At 32.3% G+C, this 23,594-nt stretch overlaps 4 protein-coding genes across 4 annotated transcripts; 3 read left to right on the forward strand and 1 right to left on the reverse strand.

Moving 5' to 3' along the window:
- Window positions 1-132: 132 nt before the first annotated feature.
- LOAG_04591 (hypothetical protein) lies at window positions 133-1,413 on the reverse strand (the record flags this gene model as incomplete). Its single annotated transcript, XM_003140128.1, has 2 exons — window positions 133-375; window positions 1,324-1,413. The coding sequence occupies 2 exons, from the start codon at window positions 1,411-1,413 to the stop codon at window positions 133-135; spliced, it is 333 nt and encodes a 110-aa protein (XP_003140176.1).
- A 3,430-nt stretch (window positions 1,414-4,843) lies between these two features.
- On the forward strand, window positions 4,844-5,310 carry LOAG_04592 (hypothetical protein; the record flags this gene model as incomplete). Its single annotated transcript, XM_003140129.1, has 2 exons — window positions 4,844-5,045; window positions 5,165-5,310. The coding sequence occupies 2 exons, from the start codon at window positions 4,844-4,846 to the stop codon at window positions 5,308-5,310; spliced, it is 348 nt and encodes a 115-aa protein (XP_003140177.1).
- Window positions 5,311-6,738: 1,428 nt separating this feature from the next.
- Window positions 6,739-12,309, forward strand: LOAG_04593 (hypothetical protein; the record flags this gene model as incomplete). The annotated part of the gene is made up of 14 exons (XM_003140130.1): window positions 6,739-6,844; window positions 7,103-7,239; window positions 7,837-7,986; window positions 8,411-8,464; window positions 8,555-8,654; window positions 9,123-9,308; window positions 9,621-9,844; window positions 9,925-10,087; window positions 10,271-10,353; window positions 10,592-10,685; window positions 10,929-11,063; window positions 11,196-11,340; window positions 11,566-11,806; window positions 12,169-12,309. 14 exons carry the CDS (start codon window positions 6,739-6,741, stop codon window positions 12,307-12,309), a joined length of 1,959 nt encoding a protein of 652 aa, XP_003140178.1.
- Window positions 12,310-20,642: 8,333 nt separating this feature from the next.
- LOAG_04594 (hypothetical protein) lies at window positions 20,643-21,949 on the forward strand (the record flags this gene model as incomplete). The annotated part of the gene is made up of 2 exons (XM_003140131.1): window positions 20,643-20,714; window positions 21,713-21,949. The coding sequence occupies 2 exons, from the start codon at window positions 20,643-20,645 to the stop codon at window positions 21,947-21,949; spliced, it is 309 nt and encodes a 102-aa protein (XP_003140179.1).
- Window positions 21,950-23,594: the final 1,645 nt, after the last annotated feature.

A 23,594-nucleotide genomic window follows, 5' to 3' on the forward strand; every position in this document is an offset into this window, starting at 1 on the left:
AAGTTTAACTTACAGCACTTGATTCTCCATTATCATTTTTTACCACATTTGGACTTGTACAGAAAACTTGTAAATGAAACTTACAATGCGGTTATTTCATTAACTTGCCGCGCATTAGCACCGTTGACGAAATTACAGCCACAATGGAGCTCCATTCCTTAGAATGAAGAGCCATCGCCAATCAAAATAAAACTTAATGGGATTTCGCAAACCGTCTCCACTTCTCTGCGTTCCGGAACTATTGCCAGCAATCTGATGCCACATCCACACCTTCCTTATTAAGGAATAGCTGGTGTGGTATCTGCCTTCACTTCGCCATCTCTTTCTCTTCTGAACCTCCTTCATCGTGAACCAGTGTCGAACTGGCTCATCCTTCTGAAAATCTCCCTGTTTCGCTCGTTGTTGGCGCTCGAAGGGGCGAGTACGAACCGGCTTTCATTTTCAAGATCCTGCTACAGATCCCGTTCGCGTTCCAAGAACTTGTAATATGCTTCGAACTGTTCCTAAGATGACGGAAGACTTAAGAGATGTACTAAGCCCGCTCTTGAAACCTCCAACACTTCATCGCTTAAGTCCCACGTTCGGTCCTTCCCAGCCTCTTCTTAGGTCATTAATCTAAAAAAGTATATTGATTGTTACAACCAATGAAAAGTTTAATAAAACATTGAATCCACGCAGCGAATACACGCACTGATAATTATTTGATAATTCCTTTGCAGAACTACAAATCCTCACAAAAAATTTCATTGTAAGGGTGAGCATTCTGCTCCGCTTATTCATTCCGCTTGTTTATTTGCTGGTCTGTTTGTTTACAGCTCAATTCTTTTGCATGAATTTTAATAATCATGTTATCAGTATGGACACAAGTGAAACAAGTATATCATATGGAATCTGGTATAAGTACCTAAGTGAATCTAGTACATGTACAGTTAGTAAGAGAGCAGAGAGACGAAGAAATCGTCTAATCACATGGGCTCATTCCATAATTTCTTTCTAATCATATTATGCCGGATGAAAGTAACAATGTGAACAATCATACACAACTTAATTACAGAGTTTAAGGAAATATTTTTGCTTAATCAAATAGATAAGGTTAAAATGAAACCTTGCTTTCCTACCCTACAAAACTTTGCTAGGGAGCGCAACACAGACAATCATACGAAATCTTAGTGCTTCCCAGTAGATGTCCTTTAACTTTAGCATATCACACTGTTAATTAAATTCTGATAAAGAGACATTTGAGGAGAGTTTTAGAGTTAACTACTTTTGTCAGAGATTTTGTTATCACTCTCTCCCTTAAAATTAAAACCGCTGCATTAGAACCTCAACGTAAGATGATGAAAGCGGAAACTGATTGTTGGAAAATATTTCCTTTCCCTTCAAATGTTCAATAATTTGAGCGCTATCGTCCATCTAAAATTCTCACTCCACGAAATAAAGCCTCATCTGTGGTCCCAAAATCATTTCCACGACAAGTGAAAGTGGTAGCTTTTACGTAGTGAATTCGCAATACACCCATCCCTCCTGATGCCAAATCCTCAGAAGGAAGTGGGAAAAAGTTGCGTCATTTCACGATATTTTAAGCAATTATATAGGAATGCTAACTTTTCTTAGCTGAGCAGTGGGTTTAATCATTTTTTTCTGAGCTATACTAGTGGAAACTTATAGAACGATGGTTTCCTGGTTCTTTTTTTTCATGGTACTCTTTTTGTGCAGTTGGCGCCTGAACTGTTTTTATTCAAAAGAACAACCACGTGGGATAAATTCATATATCTTAGAGAAAGCTATTACGCAACATTCGTGAGAAGCCACATACCAAAACAAAATGCTTACTAGAAGGATAACCTCGGATCCGCGTTGATAAAACAAAGCTATGCATGCATAAACCCTTAATAACAACCCAAATTTCCGGGCTCAAGTGTTAGATAAATCCCATTGCTGTTCAGATTCATCAATAAACCTAGCAAATCACCCAGGAAGCCCAAAATAATTCACTTTTGTCCTTAATCCTATCACAATTCCCACGATCTCACACGTTCACATTTCTGGTCATGACGTCAAACACGATTAACAAAAAATGGTACGGTATTAATTGTTAAACGAACTATATGTTGGGGATAGAAGGAGGTAAGGCCGCTCTGTCCTTTGTACGCTTTCAGTAGTAGGTGTGAATTGATTTCGGAGAGAGAGAGAGAGAGAGAAAGATGATGGAAGCCCATTTGGGAACAACGTGTAAAGTGGCAAACAGTAAGTGTTCATTCAAATGGCCGAAGAATTTTGCAACCCAAAAGCAATATTGCACATATAGTTGAAGGTAATATAAATTGATCCAAATAAGTCATCTTTTCTATCTCATTGATGTTTTAAAGGTTAAAAGAAGAGAAACAATGTGATAATAAGAAGTATTATCATATCAGTAGATTTTGGATAAGCAAATATAAGAGATAGAATAAATGTGATTTAGGCAAAATTCTCCTTCATATAATCCTTATCTTTCCAACTATCCTACTGTACACAAATCCTTTGTCAATCAAAATTTTTCTTTTTATCTTCGGTTAAATAGCGCATATCTATGCTTGTCATCACTAAAAGCGAGTAAATGTGTTTCTGTAATAAGTTAGTACACAAATGTGCGTTTGTAATAAATGAATTACATTAGCACAGGTAGTGGCATTCATTGTAAATTAATAATGCTTAAATGTGCTGTTTTTGACTTTAAATAATTGTTCAAATTGTATTTATGATAAATTGAAAACGTACAAATGTACATTTGCTGACTTTCGAAGACCATTTGTGACTACTTAAAAAGGCTGTTGAGTGTATGGATACCCAAATGGACATTTGTGATTAGTTAATAAAAAGCGAATGCTCACTTGTCGTCGTTTAAAGCAGCAAAAATATGGGATTATAATCAGACAATAAAATACACATGTATATGCTTTGTCGTCTAATGTTCGCGAATGAAAGAAGTTAAGAATGCGCAGATGTTCATTTCTTGACTATTTAGAAGGCTCAAGTACACCTTTGTCGCTTTTTGAAACGGTACAAGTGTGCGTCTGTGACAAGTTAGCAATGCGCAAATATGCATTTGTCGATTTTTCAGACAGCGTAAATGCACATTTTTTGCTTTTTAATTTGGCGCAAATATGTGTTACTGAAGGCTAAGCTGGCACTAATGCAGATGGGTTGGTTAATTAGGTCATGCAAATGGATATTTCTTTCCTTTTGCAGAACCCAAACATGTGTTATGTCCAACTAACGAGTCCGCAAATGTACGCTGGCTAACATTTCAGATAGCGTGAACGTATATTTGTTGCTTTTTTAATTGTTTGTAATAGGCTAGCAGTGCACATAATAAACTTGTTGACTTTTTAGATAGCCTTTGTAATCAATGTGTATCATTATTTAAATTATTCTATTAAATGTGCTCCGGTCTTTTTGAGGACTTTTCGTTATTTCAGTATTGGCTTGCAACTTCTAATCTGAAGTATGCTTTTTCTAATGATTAGTAATATTCAAAAATTGAGCAATATCTCCGGTCCACATCAATAAAACGGCCGTCAGTTGCGTTCTCAACAAGGGAACAAACGTTTGCAGTTGCTGTCAGCCTCTTGGTTTGACGTAATAGACGAACATATGCCTTTTTCACTTATTCATTCTACTTCGGATGTTTCCTCAACCTTATGTACCCTTCCCGTGCTTCCTGTCTAGTCTGTGCTACTATTACATTTGTACTTGATAGACCATCCAGATGACACCCAATTGCACATCACCATCATTCATGCTACAAACTTAGAAACCCCTTCAGTTGTACAGAGTAAATTTATTTGTCAAACACATGTAACCTTTATTTAAATGCGCACTTCATTTATTCGTTGAGTAAATAATTCTTATATTCCTAGTCAAATCATATTTTAATCTATTACATTTTCATTTGGTTCCCTTTTTTCGTGTTGCTTTGTTAGCTCAATAGCTTAGTTCCTTCAACTAAATACCAACTCATTTGTTAATTGTTTTCATTTCTTATTTGGTTACCTTTTTTAAGGAACAACTTGTTCTTTTGTCTCACTTATCTGTTTGTGCTGGCTAATTTGCTAATTTAGTTTTGTAACAAGTTGCTGATATGATAATTGAATTCTTGCAAGAAAAGACTGACTCTCTCTCCAGAAATTTGTCTTTTCATTCTTCTAACGGACCTTCAACCGTTGCATTAAAAATACAATTTAAATTAAACATCAATTTCTCAATGGCAATATTTTTTATACATATTAGCGACATTTTCCTTTTTTCTCAAAAAAAATAGTGATTATTCGAAATATCGTGCAGATACCAAAAAGTTGTGCAAAACTTTGGAGTGAGAAAAAAGTTCAAAGAACAAAGTTGTGAAACGAAACAGATTTCATCAAATTAAATTTCACCCAAATTTCTCTGGAAAATCAAACTTTTCATTAACAAAAAGTAGTATAAAATGCTTGGCGTCTCATTAGTAATGCAAATGTCTTGTTTTCCAGAGTTCTTTTAAGTTTCTCCAACTTTAATTATTAATGAAATTCATAAACTGTGTGTTTCTACAGTGTGTTCCAAAGCAAAAGGAAAGATGTAGCTTGAGAATGGATAACATACAAATATTATAGTTTTTTTTTTTTGATTTCATAAAAGCCATTAAATTCGAAATATTTCCTTTATGAATTTCATGAATGATTCATGTACTTATTCCCAGACTTTTTCATTGAGTTGAAATTTTGCAACCAATTCTGAAGGTATCTGGGAAATTCATATTTTCAGTTCACAATAGGAAAAAATTACTCGAGCAAATTCTTATGACTCTCTCAATTTTCGAACGATGAATGCTCGGCATTGTGGAACATTAGAAAGTACAATGTCAACAAATGGTCCGCCCGATTATCGTGATAGTTTTCGAGAATTTCGATTCCGGAAAAAAATTCATATTTTTTCAGCTTCTCTGACACTCATAACCTTGGATAAATTACCTAATAGTTCATTAATCTTAAGCAAAAATTGGCAAACGAAAGATTTCCATACAAGTAACTCTGTATTTAACAATAATTAGAAATAAGGCAATCATGATTTACATGCCTCTGTAGAAAACCGGTGTGCATTTGTTTCCCGGTTTCTACGACTTTATAAACAACTAGCTTTTTAGCACTATTTGCTTGTTTATTTACGAGTGATTATGTAGGCGCTGAGTTCAATACCCAACAACTAGACTTCATTCTAATTTCCATCAATTTCAAGGTGATTGTTTCGTTAAAGATTCATAATATATTCATAAGTCTCTATCCTTACTAAAATTTTTCCAGTTTCTAAGGAATTTATTTCCTAAAAAGTAATGAATTTTCATTTTCACGTTCTTATGTTTTTCTTTTTTTCGTCCTTTGTGCAGTGAAGGTTACTTAAAGTTTTTCACAAAATTATTCGAAAATAAAATTGAACGATGCAAATTCAAAATACACTTCGGATGACTTTAATTATGAAATCTCATCGCTGAAATGTAGAAATGTAAAATCAAAAGAACATATTTCTCACCCCAAATTCATATTATCACTTCCTCGTTTTTCATAAAATTTTGATGCTTGAACTTTGTCATTGCACTAGCTTTATTCAAATTTTTCGAATCCGCTGAAAATCTTCGAGGCTCTGAAATTTATAATTTATTATGTGGTACTCTTGAACTCAAATTATATCTTTGCTAGTTCGCTTTCACATCCTTATATTCACATTTGTTGATATTTTAAATGAATATTATTCAAGTTAACAACTGTTCATCTATAGTGGTCACTTACTAGTGGTCATTGTTACCCTTTCATTTTCTATAAGTATGATGGATTGAAGGGAATTCTCTCCAGCTTGGAAAAGAATGAAAATAATTTCTGCACACTTTTCTATGGTCATTCTTTTTCCCTCTTCTCCGTTTTCATCAGTTCTGTTTTCACTTGTGCCCTTTTAGCAACTTTCCTGTTTCTGAACCTTCCTCCATCTTTTTAATTCTTTAAGCACTCCCCTGTCTTTAGCTAGAAGAATAGTATCACTCTTAGTAACTCTCGATTTTTTTTTTCTTTAGTAGCTAAACTTTCTCTTTTAATAGCTTAGTCGTCGGTAAATTGGGTAAGAAGTTAGCAATAAGTGCGATTAATTGTATTTAGAGGTGAAAAAATAAGTACGTTCGTTTGCAGGGAAGCTAAAGCCTAAATTTTTTGATATCTTTAATTTTGAATAGGCTTTGAATTCGAAATATTTCTAAAAATATGACCAGTGATGAGATTTTCTTGTTTGTGGAGAGGAAGTGTTACCTCTCAATCGAAATGAAAAAGAAATGTAACGGAAAAGCTGGTCCAACACATTAACATTGTTAATAGTACTTTTATAGTGGTGTATTTATCTTAAGATTATTCTAAAATTTCTCTCTAAACCTATCAAAATCTCACTAGATATTATATCTGAGGAGATTTAAGAAAAGTTGTTGAATTGATAATTTAAAAAGATTTAGGAAGAAGTTTTAACATGCATTTTGGATGTCTTTTTGATTTCGATCTCGAATATTACCCTTTTTATTAAACATGAAACCTTGATTCAATCAACGATTCAAAGCTCCCCATAATCCACTTTGATAGGCTAAGATTTAAAAGGAGGAAACAGTATTTCAAAATATGTATGCTATCATTCATATTTCATTCTGAAATCTTGCTGTTATTTCAGATTTTAGATATTTGAGTCGAAATGCGCATTGAGCATATTTCATTATTACATTTATTACATGCAACTTTTGGAATTGTCAATGAGGAAAGTATCACCATGCCGAATAAATCACTTGATGCTGAAACATGTAAGTATGTCACCTTAAGCTTTATCGCTCAATAATATTTGATCGTTGGACGTCCAACAGAGATTCAGGGACAGAGATTTTCTCGCAATTTTTTCATTTGTTCGAAATTTTAGAAATGAAATACTGGACGAATTGAAAAGATAAAGCAAGACAAAGACAAGTGCCTTATTATAGCCAGTGACAGACTTTCTTTTCCAAAACATTGTTTTGTTAAATTTGACATTTGAGGTATTGGAAAGAGCAGAAATTTGCTTTCAGCTATCAATGTTCTGCCATCACGGCAAACAACTCATGGCGAGATCTTGGGATATTATATGGAGTTTAACGGAATACTTGCTGAAGTTTACGAAGCCGTTCCGTATGCGCAACCACCTATCGGACCTTTGCGCTTTGAAGTAAAACTGAATTGATAGATTTTGAAGCTCAAGCATGTAGTGTACAAAGATTTTTAGTGGAACTTTCTACAGGAATCAGAAAAACTAGCTTTAAATTTTAAGCAAATTGAATTTAAAATCAATTCGGTACTTTGATTTGAGGATCAAAAGTTGTTCTCATAATACTTGTATTCTTTCAGAAGAAAAAAAAAACAACTAATAATCAGTTGTTGTTTATTCTTTATTGATCTCTTTAAAAATCATTGACGCAAACATCTCGAGTTTGTAGTTGTACGTCACATTATATCAATTGCTTTTATGTTGCTTGAGTTAAAATATATGCAACAATGAAAGAAACATAGATATCAAAGCATAAAGGAAGAAAAGTTACCTGAATGTGGCGTGGGAATTATGGATGGGTTATGTCTGTAAACAATTTCATGAAAAAATTAATTTTTTGTCTGAGGCTTTCTTGGATGCCTCTTTCTATCAATTTATAAAAGATGCTAATCAGTTGTTATTTATTCCTTACTGATCTCTTTCAAAATCATGATAAACTGTTCCTCGAATTTTGCATGCTTCATGCAATATTAATGAAATGTTAAGATTAAACTTCAGGCTACAAAGGCATTAATTGGCTGGAATAAGACACGGAATTGTGGTAAGGGTCGAATAGTGCGATGTGTGCAATTTGGACAATATTCCAACGAAGACGATGGTACAGAGGACTGCTTATATGCTACTATTATCATCCCTCATAAAAAAACGGTACTTGTAATGTTTTGCTGAGTAGAAAAAATTTCGTATTTTATTAATTAATTTATTTACATTAACAACAAACAAACAACAACTAACAACAAATTGGCCACATAAAATAGAATTCGTTGGATCTCATTTGTAATGGAATATAATAATATAAGTGTTTTAAACTTTACTTCTCAATTGCATCATTTTCTATTAAAAAGTAATACCAAGATGTCTTTAATATTTTAATCATTGTTGAGGTGTGAAAAAGTTTCAATTGATGATAAATCAACTTTACGCAATAAAAAATTTTTTATTTTCCTTCCACGTGTTGATTTCTTTCATTATGAAACAGATCAAACAGGATTCCGCTTTCTTCCGAAAGAAACATTTCGTGAATCTCAACTACTGGCACAGTGAGAATTTTTAAATTCGATGTCTTTTTCAGGAAAGAAACAAGCTGTACCCAATATTAATCTGGCTACATGGAGGCTCTTTCCAGGTAATAATAATTTTTAGCTAAACTACTTTTTCTCGGGAACTTTATATATAATATCGGAAATTGCCTCGTTGATCATTTCCAATTTTTCAGGTAGGCAGTGCGAATGTCTCTCCGATTAAATCAATCGTACAGAATTTTGCTGCAGAGAATATTATTTTTGTAGCCATAAATTATCGACTAGGCCCACTTGGTAAGTGTTCACTATTCAATTCCTTTCATTTATTCTTAACTTATGCAGTCGCTCTTCCTCTAAAAGATTGCATTTAATGATTTTGAATAGTAAGACGACGGGGAAAGAAAAGAGAGCGCTCTTATAAAAGTATAATTTCTTGAACAACTCTATAGGGATAATTTCATTTTTATGGAATGCAAATGAAGAAAAGAGCACTAAGGTGATTGAGCGTTCGTTGTTTTGAAAGGGACGACTCTTCTCATAACGAATACAACTGAAATTTCGATTGGATGCTTCATGAAGCAAAATGAGATAACTTCCTTTGAGGGCTAAAGATAGCTAATCTAGAATACAGATCACAATTATAAACTCTTCCTTTCTTATCAAAGAACAATCCACAGCATTTACTACATCAAGAAGGTACCGATAAATGATAACTAAAATGAAGGAGTAAAGAATATGAAACAATGTATTTTATCATTTTAGGATTCTTAACAGCCAGCCATCGAGATTTACATGGGAATTATGGGTTGGATGATCAAACTGAAGCAATTCGTTGGATTCGAGCAAATGCCCGAAATTTTGATGGCAATTTGAATAACATTGTTGTTGGAGGTTTAGGTGCCGGTGCTGCTTGTGCAAGTATTTTAGCCGTCTCACCAAAGACCAGGGGCAAGTTTGTTCAAAACTTATTTTGGGACAGAAATACTTGTTAGTGTGAAAAGAAAGGAGTTCACATTGGAATATATGAACATTCTGATTTATAAAAATGTATTCAAATGAAATAAGCCTAGTTTTCGACGTTCCATCTAGAACTTTTTTTGCAGTACTCAGATAGTTTTCAGCATCTTTTTTTACAGTTTACATAATAAGCTTTGCTTCTCAGTGATAATGTATTCAGGCTTATCACTGCAAATATGTTCTAGTACGAGTAGTTTGAGATTCGTTCTAACTGCATCTAGACTTTACATTGTCATTTTCTAGGATTGTTCAATGGTGTTATATTACGAAGTGGAAGTTCTATTGCTCCGTGGGCCGTACGATCCGCTTCCACTGAAAATTATTCAGCGCGTTTAATAGATTATTGTGGTTGTGGCTATAATCGAACTTTAGGAATGTTATATACAGTGGAATGCCTGAAAAAACTCCCGGTGGCAAAGTTACAGAAGGCATGGAAGCACATTGCCAAGCTGACTGCTACCATTGTTGTAAGTGCTTCTGAATAAACATTTGCCAGAATCCACGAATGCCTCTACTGATCGCTGTTCACCAGAGTAACTCATTTCAGGGTAATGAGAATAACTTGATGGGTAACACCTACTTCACGCCAACGACCGACCCATACCGCATCGAAGCCAGTGTTCTTCCCGGTGATCCAATGTCTATCTTGCGTCAAAACCCACGAATGCCTCTGCTAATCGGTGTCACAAATGGCGAAGTTACTCGATTGAGTAACATATATACTTGTACATTTATTACTACTTTTTTCTCCCTTAACTGAACAAAATGAATCGGTGTGAAGAATTCAAGGTCAGTGTAATTGTCCAATTTTAGCTTTTTCTTCAAACAAAAAATGGGTTCTTATGTGAAATTTCGACTCTTTTAGTTAAAATTTTTCTATTTTTAAATTTTAGCAAGCAATAAGCATTATGTGGAAAGCGGTGACTGGAGTCTGAATTATGTTATACCTTCTTATCTGCACGCTAATTATAAACAGGTACTAATAAACAACTTTTACAATTATATACACTAACTTTGAAAAAGAAGGAAATATGTACAATCTGTAGAGGTTAGACTTAATTCTGAATAATTTTAGAAAACACTAATTTGTGAAACGAATGTACTGCGTCTATCTTCGCAATCAATCTATCCGGCTATCTCACTGATTTGCGAGAGATTTCGAGATCATCCTGTTAACAATTTTTGTTATATAGAACTACAGAGCTAAATTTAAGGTCCAAAAAGCTGTTGAATATCAGTATCTAACAGACTATCCACAAAACTTGAATGAAGCTGAACGACGTAATGTAATTCTTGATATTTTATCTGGTAAGCTATCAAATTTTTATTCATAAAATCAATAGTTCCATCATAAATTCACGCAGTGCTATATACTGAAGTAATCGTATCCTTTTGATTCTTTGATAATAATGCTTCCAGAAAGAATATATCTTCCTTTTTGTTTCCAAATTTTGAACCGAAGAAACTTTTCAACTTTATTTTGGATGAACTTCGAAAAAACAACAAAATTTATTTTTTAACGAAAGTTTGTAAAATTCCAAATCTTTCCAGATCAATATTTTATCGCACCTGCGGCACGTGAAGCATTGCTTTATGCAAAAAAAAATCGTACTGTTTATGCATACATATTTCAGTATGAAAATGCTCAGTTATTGAAATCTGTAAGGAAAAATGGGATTCAACGAGGTGAATTATAAAAACAGAAATATTGAAATGCCTTAGTATCGTTTCGTTTCTTCAATTGCTAGCTATAGTAGCTCTTCAAAAGGTCTTATTACTGAAAAAGATATTTGATAATTAATTAAGTGAATATTGCAGGAGCTTCGCACGGTAACGACTGTTCATTTATATTTAACAATCCTACGCTCTCCGACCCATCACTTGAAACAGTTGAATGGAATGATGATGATCGGAAAATTACTCAGCAACTTGTCAGCCAAATGGCTAATTTTGTTCATAGAAGGTCAGAGGTCATGGCTTTTAATTTGAAAGAAGAAGAAATGAAAGCATTATTTGAGCTGTGAAAAGCAGAGCAGCAAACTCAATGTCTAATGACAAAAAAAAACGTTTTTAATTTTGAACAGACGAATGGAAGGGTTTTTGGCAAATAATACTATATGGTGGTAGAGAAGAAAAAACTTTCAAACAAACTTCCAATACTTTCTCGCATTTATCAAATAATTTTTAGGAATCTTAGTGAAGTTGGTTTTAAACGCTTCAGCGCTATTTATCGCGTAGCTACACCGATCAATCACCTGAATATTAATTCTCCGGTAGGATTCTATAGTAATGTAACTGGATTTTGGCATGAAGTGATTCCAGCTATCGAGCAGCTACACATTGCGCCACAATATCGAGTGCTTTTACAACCTTGTACCATGTGCCAATATCCTTACAAAATACCATTCTACATTATCTTAACAGTACTGGTAAGTTCCCATCTTCACACCAATTCCCTCCCGTGATCTATAGCTCTCTTCTTTCTCCTTCATAAATTTAATACTGCAACTATTGAATTTTTCAAGTTACAAGCTAGTATCAGCATTACTACCGTGACATGTCATTATTATGTCCTGGTGAGCAAAACTTAGAAATCCACTTATGCAAATTGATGAAGGTTGAATAGACTGACCGTCGGGGTCAAATTACATTCAGTTATGTCCGAAAAATCATAAAAATCATAATGGCTTGAAAACAAACCATAAATTCGGAGAATCATAATGGCTTAGAAAGAGATATAAATCCGGAGGATCATAATGGTTCAAGAAAGACTATAAACTGCTTATTGCAGATTTTGGTTACGGTTGGTTTACTGAGCATCTGTATTCATCGTCAACAACGTGTAAGGCAAAAGCCGACATACGCTATTGTGCATGAGTTGGAAGCTTTAAAAAGTGATGAAAAAATGAAGATGGAGCTAAATATGCCTTAACGGAAGCCATTTTATAGCTCAGAGAATTGAATATTGAGATCTCATTTCATTCGATATACTCTCTGTAAGGTGTTTATCTTTAATAGACATTTGAAAAGTTCCCTCCCAACTAGTTCTTATTATTCATTTTTAGTTAAGCAGTCAATAATGCTCTTCAATTTGCTATTCATAAATTCCTCTTTCGCTTTTTGCATTCTTCATTTACCTCAGATGATCATTTTTATTATCAGTTTCCTATTTTCATATTTGGTTATTGACCAAACAGAACAATGTGCACATTTTCAAGATTCACTCCCATTTTTAATCTAATAAACTGTGTGTTGTAAAATTAATATCTATTGACGGCTGGAAACAATATAAACAAGATTAATTAGGTATTTATCTATATCCAAAGTCCTATGTTTCCAAATCAGCAAGTAATTTGCCTTTGTTTACTTTAATGCTTATATTCTTTGTTTGAACAGATTATAACGGTTGATTTATATTTACCTACAATACTGTTTTAGGTAGTATTTCCGAATGCCATGTAATTGTCTTTTTCAATCTTTATTCACTTCAAAAATAAATTCAAACTTATATCTGTTTCCAGAAAGGAGAGAGATTCAAGTTTCTTTCCAGTAGTTTTCTTGAAAGTCTAGTAAAACTATGAATTAAGACTATAGAGACTTGGCTTACTGCAGATTTATAATACAGATAAAGATGAAAAGCTGCAACAATAAGCTTTCAAGAATATCTGATACATGTAATTGAATACTAGAACGAAGTATCTATGAAGGAGCCGAAGTTATCTATGAAGTAATGTTCACACTTTATTGAACTATTTCATTAAGAGAGAGAGAGCGAGAAAAAAAAGAGAGAAAAGAGAAGGAAGGCGAGGAATTCTGATGAATTAAATAAAAATTGCCATGAATTCGATTATATATTAACATTAGAGATTAGTAATTTGAACATAAGATCAATTTAATTCGAATATTGAAGAACTTTTATTTAATGTGTCCATCTGATTGTAATTATCTTTTTGTTCCTCTAAATTTTGTCCACTTCCATCTGCATGTGACAGTGAATGAACCGTTTTGAAGCGGTTTTTCTGCATGGCTGGATGAATTCTGGTGGATGTTGTAGGTTGAACCTCAATTATAACCCAATCTTATTAATAATAATTATAATTGATAATATTCATATCACTCTTTTCTGCTATTTTTTGAACCATTACTACATCCCTTCGCTTATACATTTGAAATTCATGTAGGAGAATGATAGCTTTGATGAAAATTTTAATTTGGGAATTTCTTAAATTTCTAAAGACTGATTGCGTGACATTCTTGTATGTCATCCTAATTGGAAGGACGATAATTTAAAATGTTAAGGATTATGAAGTAAATTCAGAAGCTCTTTTGTTTATTTATATTGATTTGTTTGAAATTAAACCATTCAAAATTCTGGAATTAATTTAGAAATGATTTTAGGAATAGGCTTGGATTTTCTCGAGTTCAATTTTTTTTTCGAGTTAATGATTGGTCGAACTTTGAGCAAATCAAGAAGCGTTTCAAAAGTCATGTCGTTAACGGAGTAACAAGTTTGTGCTGCTTTGATAAGCTTGACTACAAACAAAATGACAAGTCAATAATATTTTCCTTTTTTTTTTAGTATTTTGCACTGCATTTGCAGTGAAATCAAAAGATTTTATTATTAATCTGTGTCAATATGGCCAGTGGTCACAAAATTTTATGTTTTAAAACTTCCAATTTTGTGATAGATTAGAAAATTTTAATTATAAAATTTTATTTTGCTTCTTTTTGAAGACAATTTCCGCTGTCCTTTGTTTGAATTCGTATATCAATAACTTGGAAAATACAAAAGAATCGTCGGAAAAGTTTTACGTGTAGGAGAGAAAAAGAAAAACGAAAGGTAAAGGGGATAGTGATATGATAGCTAGAATGTTCAAATAATCACTTGTGATTTTATTGATAAAAGAAAAACAATTGGATAGTAAATGAAAAAAAAAAGTTGGTTAGAACACATTCTTCATTTTTATTCTCTTTATATGTTTTAAAAAATTGCACTTTTCGTTTTAAATACTGTTTTATTTATTGAAAGAATTACCACAAAAAAGGCCTTCATTGATTTGTGGACTGTTTTCCATGAAAAATTACATTTCTTCTCATGAAGGCTGCCAGTCCCTATTGATTAGTTATCAATTGAAGACTTACTTTTTGTCTTAAACTTTTCAAAGTTCGGATCTTGCCAAGAGGAAATTCATCGTTTAATGAGTAAAATTAAAAACAAAATTTTTATTGATATCAGCAATTGGTTGTCTTTACATTATTGTGCCAACAAAAAATGTTCGTTTTCATGAAACCGATTGTGGAGAAAAAGTTTTGAATCATCAGTTCGCTAAGTTGAGATATATTTCTCATTAAGACATCAAATTTGAAAAGTAAATTTGAAAAGTAATTTTGAAATTTTTGAAAATTTGAAAAGTAAAAAAAATTTGAAAAGTAAAAAGTAATTCGTTCCCTTGCCTCATTCCTTACATCTTCCTTTCCCCTTCTTAGCTATTCATCTTCCTTGTAGCATCCTATCAAACAAGTAACTGCTTCATTTCACTGGCAGATGTTTTGTAACTTCCCTCTTTCAAAAAAAGAAAAAAAAAAACTGCGAAAAAGAGAAGCAGATGAAAAGTCAAAAAAAATCCTTGTTTCTACAATAAATTTCGAAATTTTTTTTGAAATGGGAAATGATGACAGTATGATTCATCGATAAAATGTACTTCTAATAATAAAAAAAAATGCCTGCCGAAAACTTCATCTGACATATACCCCAACTACAAACTAATGAGATGAGTGATCATATGTCTTCCGTATCCTTAATTTCGATTAATTGTTGATACTGTTATAATGAATGTCATTTCGTTCATAGAATATCATAATTTATCTACTGAATAATTTTTTCTTTAGCCAACATTTAAATTGGAATCAATTTAGATGAGTCATATCGTGATGACTGTCGTTCCAAAAATGACAAACATTCAAGTGATGGGACCAAAGTTTTAAGGCTAAAAAAAGACCGAGAAAAAGATGTAAATCGAATTAGCTAAAGATCATGACAGTTAACCTTTTCAATCATTTTTGGGTAATTTTTTAAAAAAGTTTTGGCGAACTTTGAGAGTATAGCTTGAAATTTTTTTAAGAAATTAGAGAATGAATTTATTGGTTTGAATTTCCATGATTACGCATAGCGCATTTTCTCTAAAGAAATGAGAGAGTTTTGAGTTTTTTTTCAGATTTCAAGTTTTGAGCTGTGAAAATCATTCATGTCCGTCATATTCGCTATGTTTCGTTGTGTCAAATAGATATATTTAGTTACCATACTGATTGTCCTTTTCAACAACATTAATGTACCTCCCAGTACTATCCAAACATAAAATATATTTACTGAATAATTTTTTCTCCAACGACGCTTAAATTGTAATCAATTTAGATAAGTCGATGAAAATCGTTTCAAAAATGATAAATATTCGAATGATGTGGACCAAAGTTTCAAGCACAAAATAGATTGAGGGAAAAGATGTGAATTGAATTGGCTAAGGGTCATAACAGTTGACCTTTTCAAATTAATCTATTCGCATTGTTAAGCCAAACGACATTTTGGTGATTTTTTAAAAAGAAGTTCAGGAGGAAAAGAATTGTAAAAGGTCACATTTATACCGATTTCTTTCTCTTCTTCAATTCTTTCGCCCTTCTCTGAACATATTCTACTTTAGCCCAACAAAATGGAAAAATGATGTTCGTCTTTGATTTATTTATTCATCCGTTCATCTGTGCAAACTTTGTCAAGTAAAAATCGTTGCTTCTTCAACGTTTTGTCATTTACCTCCTATTTGTATATTATCCTTGTTTGTTCACTGGTCACTTAAAGGTTCACTCAGAGGTGCTTATCTGTCCTCTTCGCTTATTTCCTTACTCTCTTAGTGATCATTTGATAGTTCACCGATATGTCTATATGCCACTCATCCCTTACTACCAATTTAATTTAATTATTTAACAAACCGTTATTCTATGAGACTTTTGATAGATGAGTTATTTAAGATGTAATTACTTGCATTTTTACGTATCAACATAAGTGCTAGGAAGAGAGATGCTACGCCTTCCAGTAAATCTCTTATCTTCATCAACATTTATTACTCATTAATAGGCTTATTGACTGTCTTTGAAAAGGTTATAGTTTTATTACATTGGATGAACAGCTCATCAGATCGAATTAGGCGTTACAACTGCAGCTACATGATGCCTAAGTAATACATCATAATTCTTAGAAAACCTTTACGTGTAAGAGAATATGAAAGGTCATTGTTTTGGATTACCCATTGATCTGATAAGCAATAAGGTCACTTTCGTTCAGTAATATTACTGAATGCGACATTATTTTTGCTTTTCAATATCGACGTACTTTATCATTTCAACCAATTCACATTAATTTTAATCTGCCCCATTCGTCTTTTTGTATCTCAGCTCTCTTCAACTTGTCCAGGTGTGCAGTTGCTAGTTCCTCATGAAGTTTATTGATTTATTGCTGCTTTCTGAGAATCTATTCGTCAATTAACAATTCGTCCAGATTTGCATACTATATTTGGTGGGTATATTGAAAGTTTGAATTGTCTTGGGACTGATTAACATCATTCCTTTCATTTTGTTCTAATATGCACCAATAAATGCACCATTCTTACTTTAATGTTTCAGGTTCTTGATGAATAGAATTTCAGGATAAAATCAAAGGCATTTTTTAAAAAGCAATTTTATCGTTATCGTGAATGATCATTTTATTGCAATACTAAATCAAAATATCAGAATTATCTACTATCAATACAGTATCATCTACTATCATCTACTAGCAATACCAAAATTTTCCTTCGAATTCACAAAATTCGAAAATTGTCAGTATTGTTTAATTTCACTTCACTTCATGTATATCTCGAAACACAATAAGGAGAGTGGAGAAATTAACTTTGAAAAGTTTCAAAAAAACTTCTTGGAAAAATTTTTCAATGCAAAATTTTGTCAGTTAATTTTCTTACTTTTATCTATTAGAAATCTATTCACTTTTAGGAAACAAAATAGAGTATACGCATAAAAATAGAAAAGTATGCTCTTCACGAGAGGAGTTGGATTGAGATTTTTTTCAATCTGATAATCGTTTTGCTTTCTGATAAAAAATTTTTTGTTTGTGGTGCATAATAAGTAAAAAACAATTTATTAAATTTTCTAAGAGTAACTCAAACAAAAAACCTTTTGTTAATTGTTTTTATATTAAAATACTGTGATTCAATTATCTCGAAACTACTAACCGGTTCAGGAATTCGGACTTATTATTCGGTAAGTATTTAATTGTTCATTGTATTCGATTATTCGATGACGAATTGCTAAGCCAAGTCATTCACATTCCAATGCATCACAATGCAGCATTTCAATTTAATCGAAAATCTTTTTGCTGGACGATGGAATTCGATGCTAAAATTTGCGTCTCTTTGTTAACTTGAGTAAAATGGTTAACAAACTTAAACAAGAAAAGGATTTAAAGCTAAAGGTATTTCGAAACAAATACTTCACACCACAATTATTCTTTAATTAGTTTCCATGCCAATCTCTTCCCTCAAGTGAATAATTTAATTTGGAAGTTCATATTGCTTCATAAGGTATCCAACATGTGTGATATTGAATTCCTTTGGAAATCAAGATTATTGATTTAAAAATTAGCTGAGTTAAGGGAACAAAAAGCTGAAAGGAAGCTTTAGATTTCCTGATATTCTAGGTTTCTACAAGTTATATTCAGATTCGGGTAGTCTTGCACACTTCAATATTAAATCAAAACTTTTAATTTTTTAAAACTCTGACTTTGAATATTCTTTACGATTATTTCAAAGGGCTGAATAGTAGTGTAAATTTGAAAAAAAAAACGAAGAAATTTGTTATGGGTTTGAATTTAAGCATTTATTAGAAACAACTATTAAAAACATTATAGGCTACAAGAAGGAGGAAGCACAAACTTAGGAAATTTAAGTTTAATTTTACATGACCGTCTTGTACATTGCTTCATATACCATATACCAACGTCAGTATCAACAGTCAATGTTCTGCTGCTTAGATGGCAAAATCTGAATTGTCAAAGTGTTTTTTTTTCTAAATCTTATCACTTTCAAAACAATCTGGTACACATTTCGTGCTCATCAGTCTTCATTTTCTTTTTTTTTCACTGAATCGCTATCATTATTTCCCTTCCTTATCATTTAGATTCAAAATCAAAGAAAGCAAAATTTATTTTTGAAAGAAGAGAGGGATGACGAAGAGATGGGAAGAAAAAGAGCAATGCAAAATTAAGAAAAAAAACAAGAGAAATGTTTATTCGAGAGAATTTCTCAAGTTTTGGCATTAATAGCTAGAGATTGAAACACATTTTATTTGCGTAAATTCGATAGAAATTAAGGCTTGAATAATTGTTTGCTTTCAGGCTGAAGCACAAATCTGAAACTCTTCAAACCTTGCTTTCTATCGAGCCTGCGTATATTTGGAGGATATGTGTTTGGTGTAAAAAGGTGCGAAAATAATTTTGACCTTGACATCATCGAAAGATATATTTGTAACGACTTGCATTTCGGTGCATTGTTGTGCAGGAAATTTTTTTTGATGCTAATTTTTTGAATCAAAAATTTTCGTTTAAATGATCATAAAAAATTTCCCGAATTTATTCTTTCTATAGAGATCGCAAGCAATTCAAATTTTGAAAAGTAAATGAACTTTTTTTTGGCTCACGTCGGTCACTGATATTATGTTGATTTTTTCTGATATGATGTCAACTTTGAAAATTATTTCAAAATATGTGAAACGAACATGCCTAGCGCGAAGATAGACGAAAGCTAGTGTAAACATCTCCGATAGACAAACACCCAGTAACTCTATGAGATTTAAACCTATTTACCTTGCAGGTAAGAAGTAAAGATCAGACTTGCAGTTGAGTTATGCTTTACGTTATTCCTTTCCTGGCAATCTAAGTTGTTCGTAAACTTTTAGGAAGGTTCATCCAAAGCAAGTGAAATATTGTTTTTTGACAATGTTTTGTACTAAGATTAAAGCTTTGTACTAAACTTGAAGTTTCATGCTAGCTTTATAATTTTAAAGTTGAAACCTATATGCATTTTGTTCTATTCTTAGAATAGAAAAATTCAAAATCAAAGTACATCAAATATGCACTAATCACTAATTTTGCTTCAGTAATCTCTACATCGCTCATTTAGTTTGACAGGACTGCTTAATCCGTTTGATCTATTTACTGAGGAGGTAAAAAACGTAAATCAGTGCAAAGCAGATTAACTATTATAACCTCCCTTTCCCTTGCTGGTTTTTTTCTGTTGTTTCCGATCGACTGCCAACAGAGGCGTCTTCTTCAATAACGGTGGCATCTGTTCGTGCTGTAGCAAATCATTTCTTCATCGTTCTACTAGAAACTCTTTCTTTCTATTTTGATGATTTCAGCATCAAAAAAACTCCTTTATTCCGTACATAATATAGTTGTCCAATGATACGGATATCATCAGATAATAGGATACGAATTCGATGATCTTATTTTGGTGAGAAGTATCATTAAATCCTGAATATGGTTGCTTTTAGACAATTCTATTTGTTGGATTCCCAATTTCAACTTATCTCTGCAATTTGCAGTACAGATTATTAGTTTAATTTGAGGTTTGTGTCACTTAGTTCCAATAGTTTTTCCACATTTTCCATCATCAATTTTTGCAATCAAATTCAATTTGCAATCGATTGCAAACGATTTGGTCGGGTCATTTCTGCTCTTTTCATTTGTCAATCGTAAATTATCAAATGAACACCAAGAAAGGAATTTAAACAGATGGAAGCGAACGTCACAAAGATAGTTTTAGAGACTGTTGTGTATCGGTGTTGCTTTTGACGAGTTTAAAATTTTTTTTTTGAAACCAATAAGGAATGCATGCTGTAAAATATCGATTACAACTTATCATTCAACCTCGCTAATCAAAAGGCATTTGCTCATGACATAATCTTGCTTTCTGCAGTAATCCACGTGTATGAATCTACCTGATGACAAAGAAAAAATCAGTTAGCTGATAATGGGTTTTGTGAAATGGGCGAAAAGTATGAGATGGTTGAAGCATTATATGACTAACCATCTTGTACAGTAGGCATTAAATTATGGGCTTATTGTTATTGCCGAGCCGCCTCTATTATGGAAATGCTTAGTTACGGACCCGGCCCGAATTGACTCAGCACCAAATTGATCGTTTTCTCAACAATACCCACCAAATGGATGGACGGTATGATGGTGACGATAAAACGAGTATTGCTGACGGTCAGTTGGGGATGGTTGAAATGATAGTACTTGAAAAGTGTTGTTTGGAAGGTCATCTAATTCTTAATTAAAAATACTTATTAAACAATAGCAAATTCTTGTTATACATTTGATGCAAAAAACATATTTCCAATGGTTAAAATGGAAAAAAAAAAATAGTGCTAAATAATCAATTATTCACTGTCAGAAGGTTCCTTTTTTATCCATGGATATGATTTCTGAAAAGCTGGATGCACAACTAAATTTCGACTTTTTTTTTTTTGTAAAACCAACGTGCGCTTTCTTTAAAAGACTGATTAGCCTTCTGACATACTTGAAAATATTAAAACTTGCGCTTCTTTTATTGAAAAAAAAGATTTTATTTGCTTCGTTTAGCTTCAAACTTTTAGTTTTTATTTTAGAAATATTTTCATTTCAGAGGACAGTTTATTGCCGACAATATATCCGAATAAATCACAATTTATAGGGGGAATTTATTTCATTGGAAAAAGCTGTTGATAGCTGTTGAAAGAGAAAAGTTTTCTTTGATCATTTTCGATCAATACTTTTCTTTTAAATTTACCATCCTATGAAAATTTTCAGTAATTTTAAAAATTTCAGTTGGTCTTGCTAAAATTCGAGTAATTTTTTTAAATTTAGTTTTTTGGTTTTCTTTTTTTAATTCTGAGAGGAGAAATTAAAATATTTTCAAGTTTAACCGTAAGAGAATTGTTAATCGATCAGAGTGACTCTTATTTTGTTTGAGATGCCAAAGCTCATTCGTAGAAGTGTGTTAATACAATTAGACATAACTATGACGAAATGCTGCGACTGAACGAAACTCAATGTCTTTCCTGTTTTGGACACATTTTCCGGAAAAAAAGTAAATACATTTTCTATTTCCTTCCCAACAGGTTATTGGAAAGGAAATAGAAAATGTATTTACTTTTTGAGAGAAGAGAGGAGCAAAGGAAAGATGAATATAATATCTGAATTGAATTATGAAATGAATTTATTTGTTCAGTACTAGTAGTAGCTGTTATAGATTTTTGAAACCTGCAAAGAAGATGACCAAGCAGCGGTCAGCAATGACCAAATAACGTCAAATAATGCTGTAATGCACTGTCCAATCAACAGTACACTTTCCTTTATGCATCATCCAATCTGGTATTGTGCTATATCAAGTTGCATATATCAGTTATCATTAATGCTTGATTATATTCCGTCTATTGAATCCATGGTTACCGTACAGCACTTTTTTGTTGCTTTAAGAAGTGCCTAATTTGTTAATTAAAAGTCCGATGAAATGAATAACTTCACTGATCGGAACAACCATATCGAGGTATAATCCGCAAAAATTTCATTTGATAGCATCACAGATTCGTCACTTACCTGTCATCAGTCGAACACACATACACGCCCACAGACACACACACATACATATATACACACACACATACAGATACACAAACTAGTGGTTGGTGACAAATTGTGTGAACTATTGTCACAACCCATATACTTTCTACCCACTAGTGGATTCAAAGCTCTTCCGTTTGATCTTTGTTCAGCGTCGTAAATCCATCTGTCATCTCTCCTTCATGTTTGTTTATTTACATTGCCTTACTTACAAAGTATTATTTTGGTTGATGTGATGTTGCTAACAACGTAGTAGTTGTAGTTGTAGTAGTGATAAATGAAGTAGTTGTAGTAGTGATAAATGAACCATGATAAGAGATCACTGTAATCATTGATTGTTGTAAATGAAGAGTGGGGTAATTTGAGGGATATTAGACTGAAACTTCTATATTCATCAAAAAAGAAAAACCTTGTTAATGCTTTCTTCCTCATATAATAGTCCAAATTAACCCAACTGAGACTGCTACAAATTGGAAGTATTGATTACTGCACTCTTCAATATGAATGTGACTGATACTCCTATCTTCTATCCTTATAATTCTCGGAGAAATCCAAAAATGATTTGAAGCTATCTTTGGGATTAGGATGATGAGAGTAATGTTGATATGCATAATACATTTTCATTACTACTCCAATTATCATTGGCGATATAGTCGAAAAGTTGTGAGGGAAGCATAGATGTCCTTGAGTATTGTATAAAATGTAATTACCGTATTTCCATTTCATGCTTTTTGATAAGGAAGGTAATTATTAGTGGAGCAGTGGTAATGTCATATTATGGCTTCTCGCATTGCATTTGTTCGTTTCTATAAATGTTTCTTCTTAAAATTTACAAAAAATTACCTATTTATGTATCATTATGATAATTATTGGTTTCTATGTACTCACAAATGATGTCCGTCAAGCCCAATTCTGCCAGCCGCACCTGAAAGAAGAAACATTACAACGAAATGATTTTGCATGAATTGTAGAAAAACTTTTTGATGGGACTTGCCTCTGTCTGGTTGATATGTGTCTCTCAACCACTTCATGTCGTTCTTTCCGCCCCAAACAGCCGCAGTTTTTATCCTTTCTCTAATTTTCTTTAGCGAGTTGTATTTGATATTGGCATGAGTTGTTATAATTTGGAATAGTTGAGTGCATCAAATAATTTAAAGATTTATCAATAATGAGATGAAATATTAGCAGAAGAAATATCGCGACTTCTGTGTATCAATGGATTTTTGAGTAAAATTCAGAATCACTACAACAGGATTCTTACCGATAGAAGGAATAAAATGGAGAGGAAACGCTCTCACCCATCTTCATTTATTATTATTATTATTATTATTATTATTATTATTATTATTATTATTATTATTATTATTATTATTATTATTATTATTATTATTATTATTATTATTATTATTATTATTATTATTATTATTATTATTATTATTATTATTATTATTATTATTATTATTATTATTATTATTATTATTATTATTATTATTATTATTATTATTATTATT

Source organism: Loa loa (assembly GCF_000183805.2).
Source record: "Loa loa unplaced genomic scaffold supercont3.6, whole genome shotgun sequence".
NCBI lineage: Eukaryota > Metazoa > Nematoda > Chromadorea > Rhabditida > Onchocercidae > Loa > Loa loa.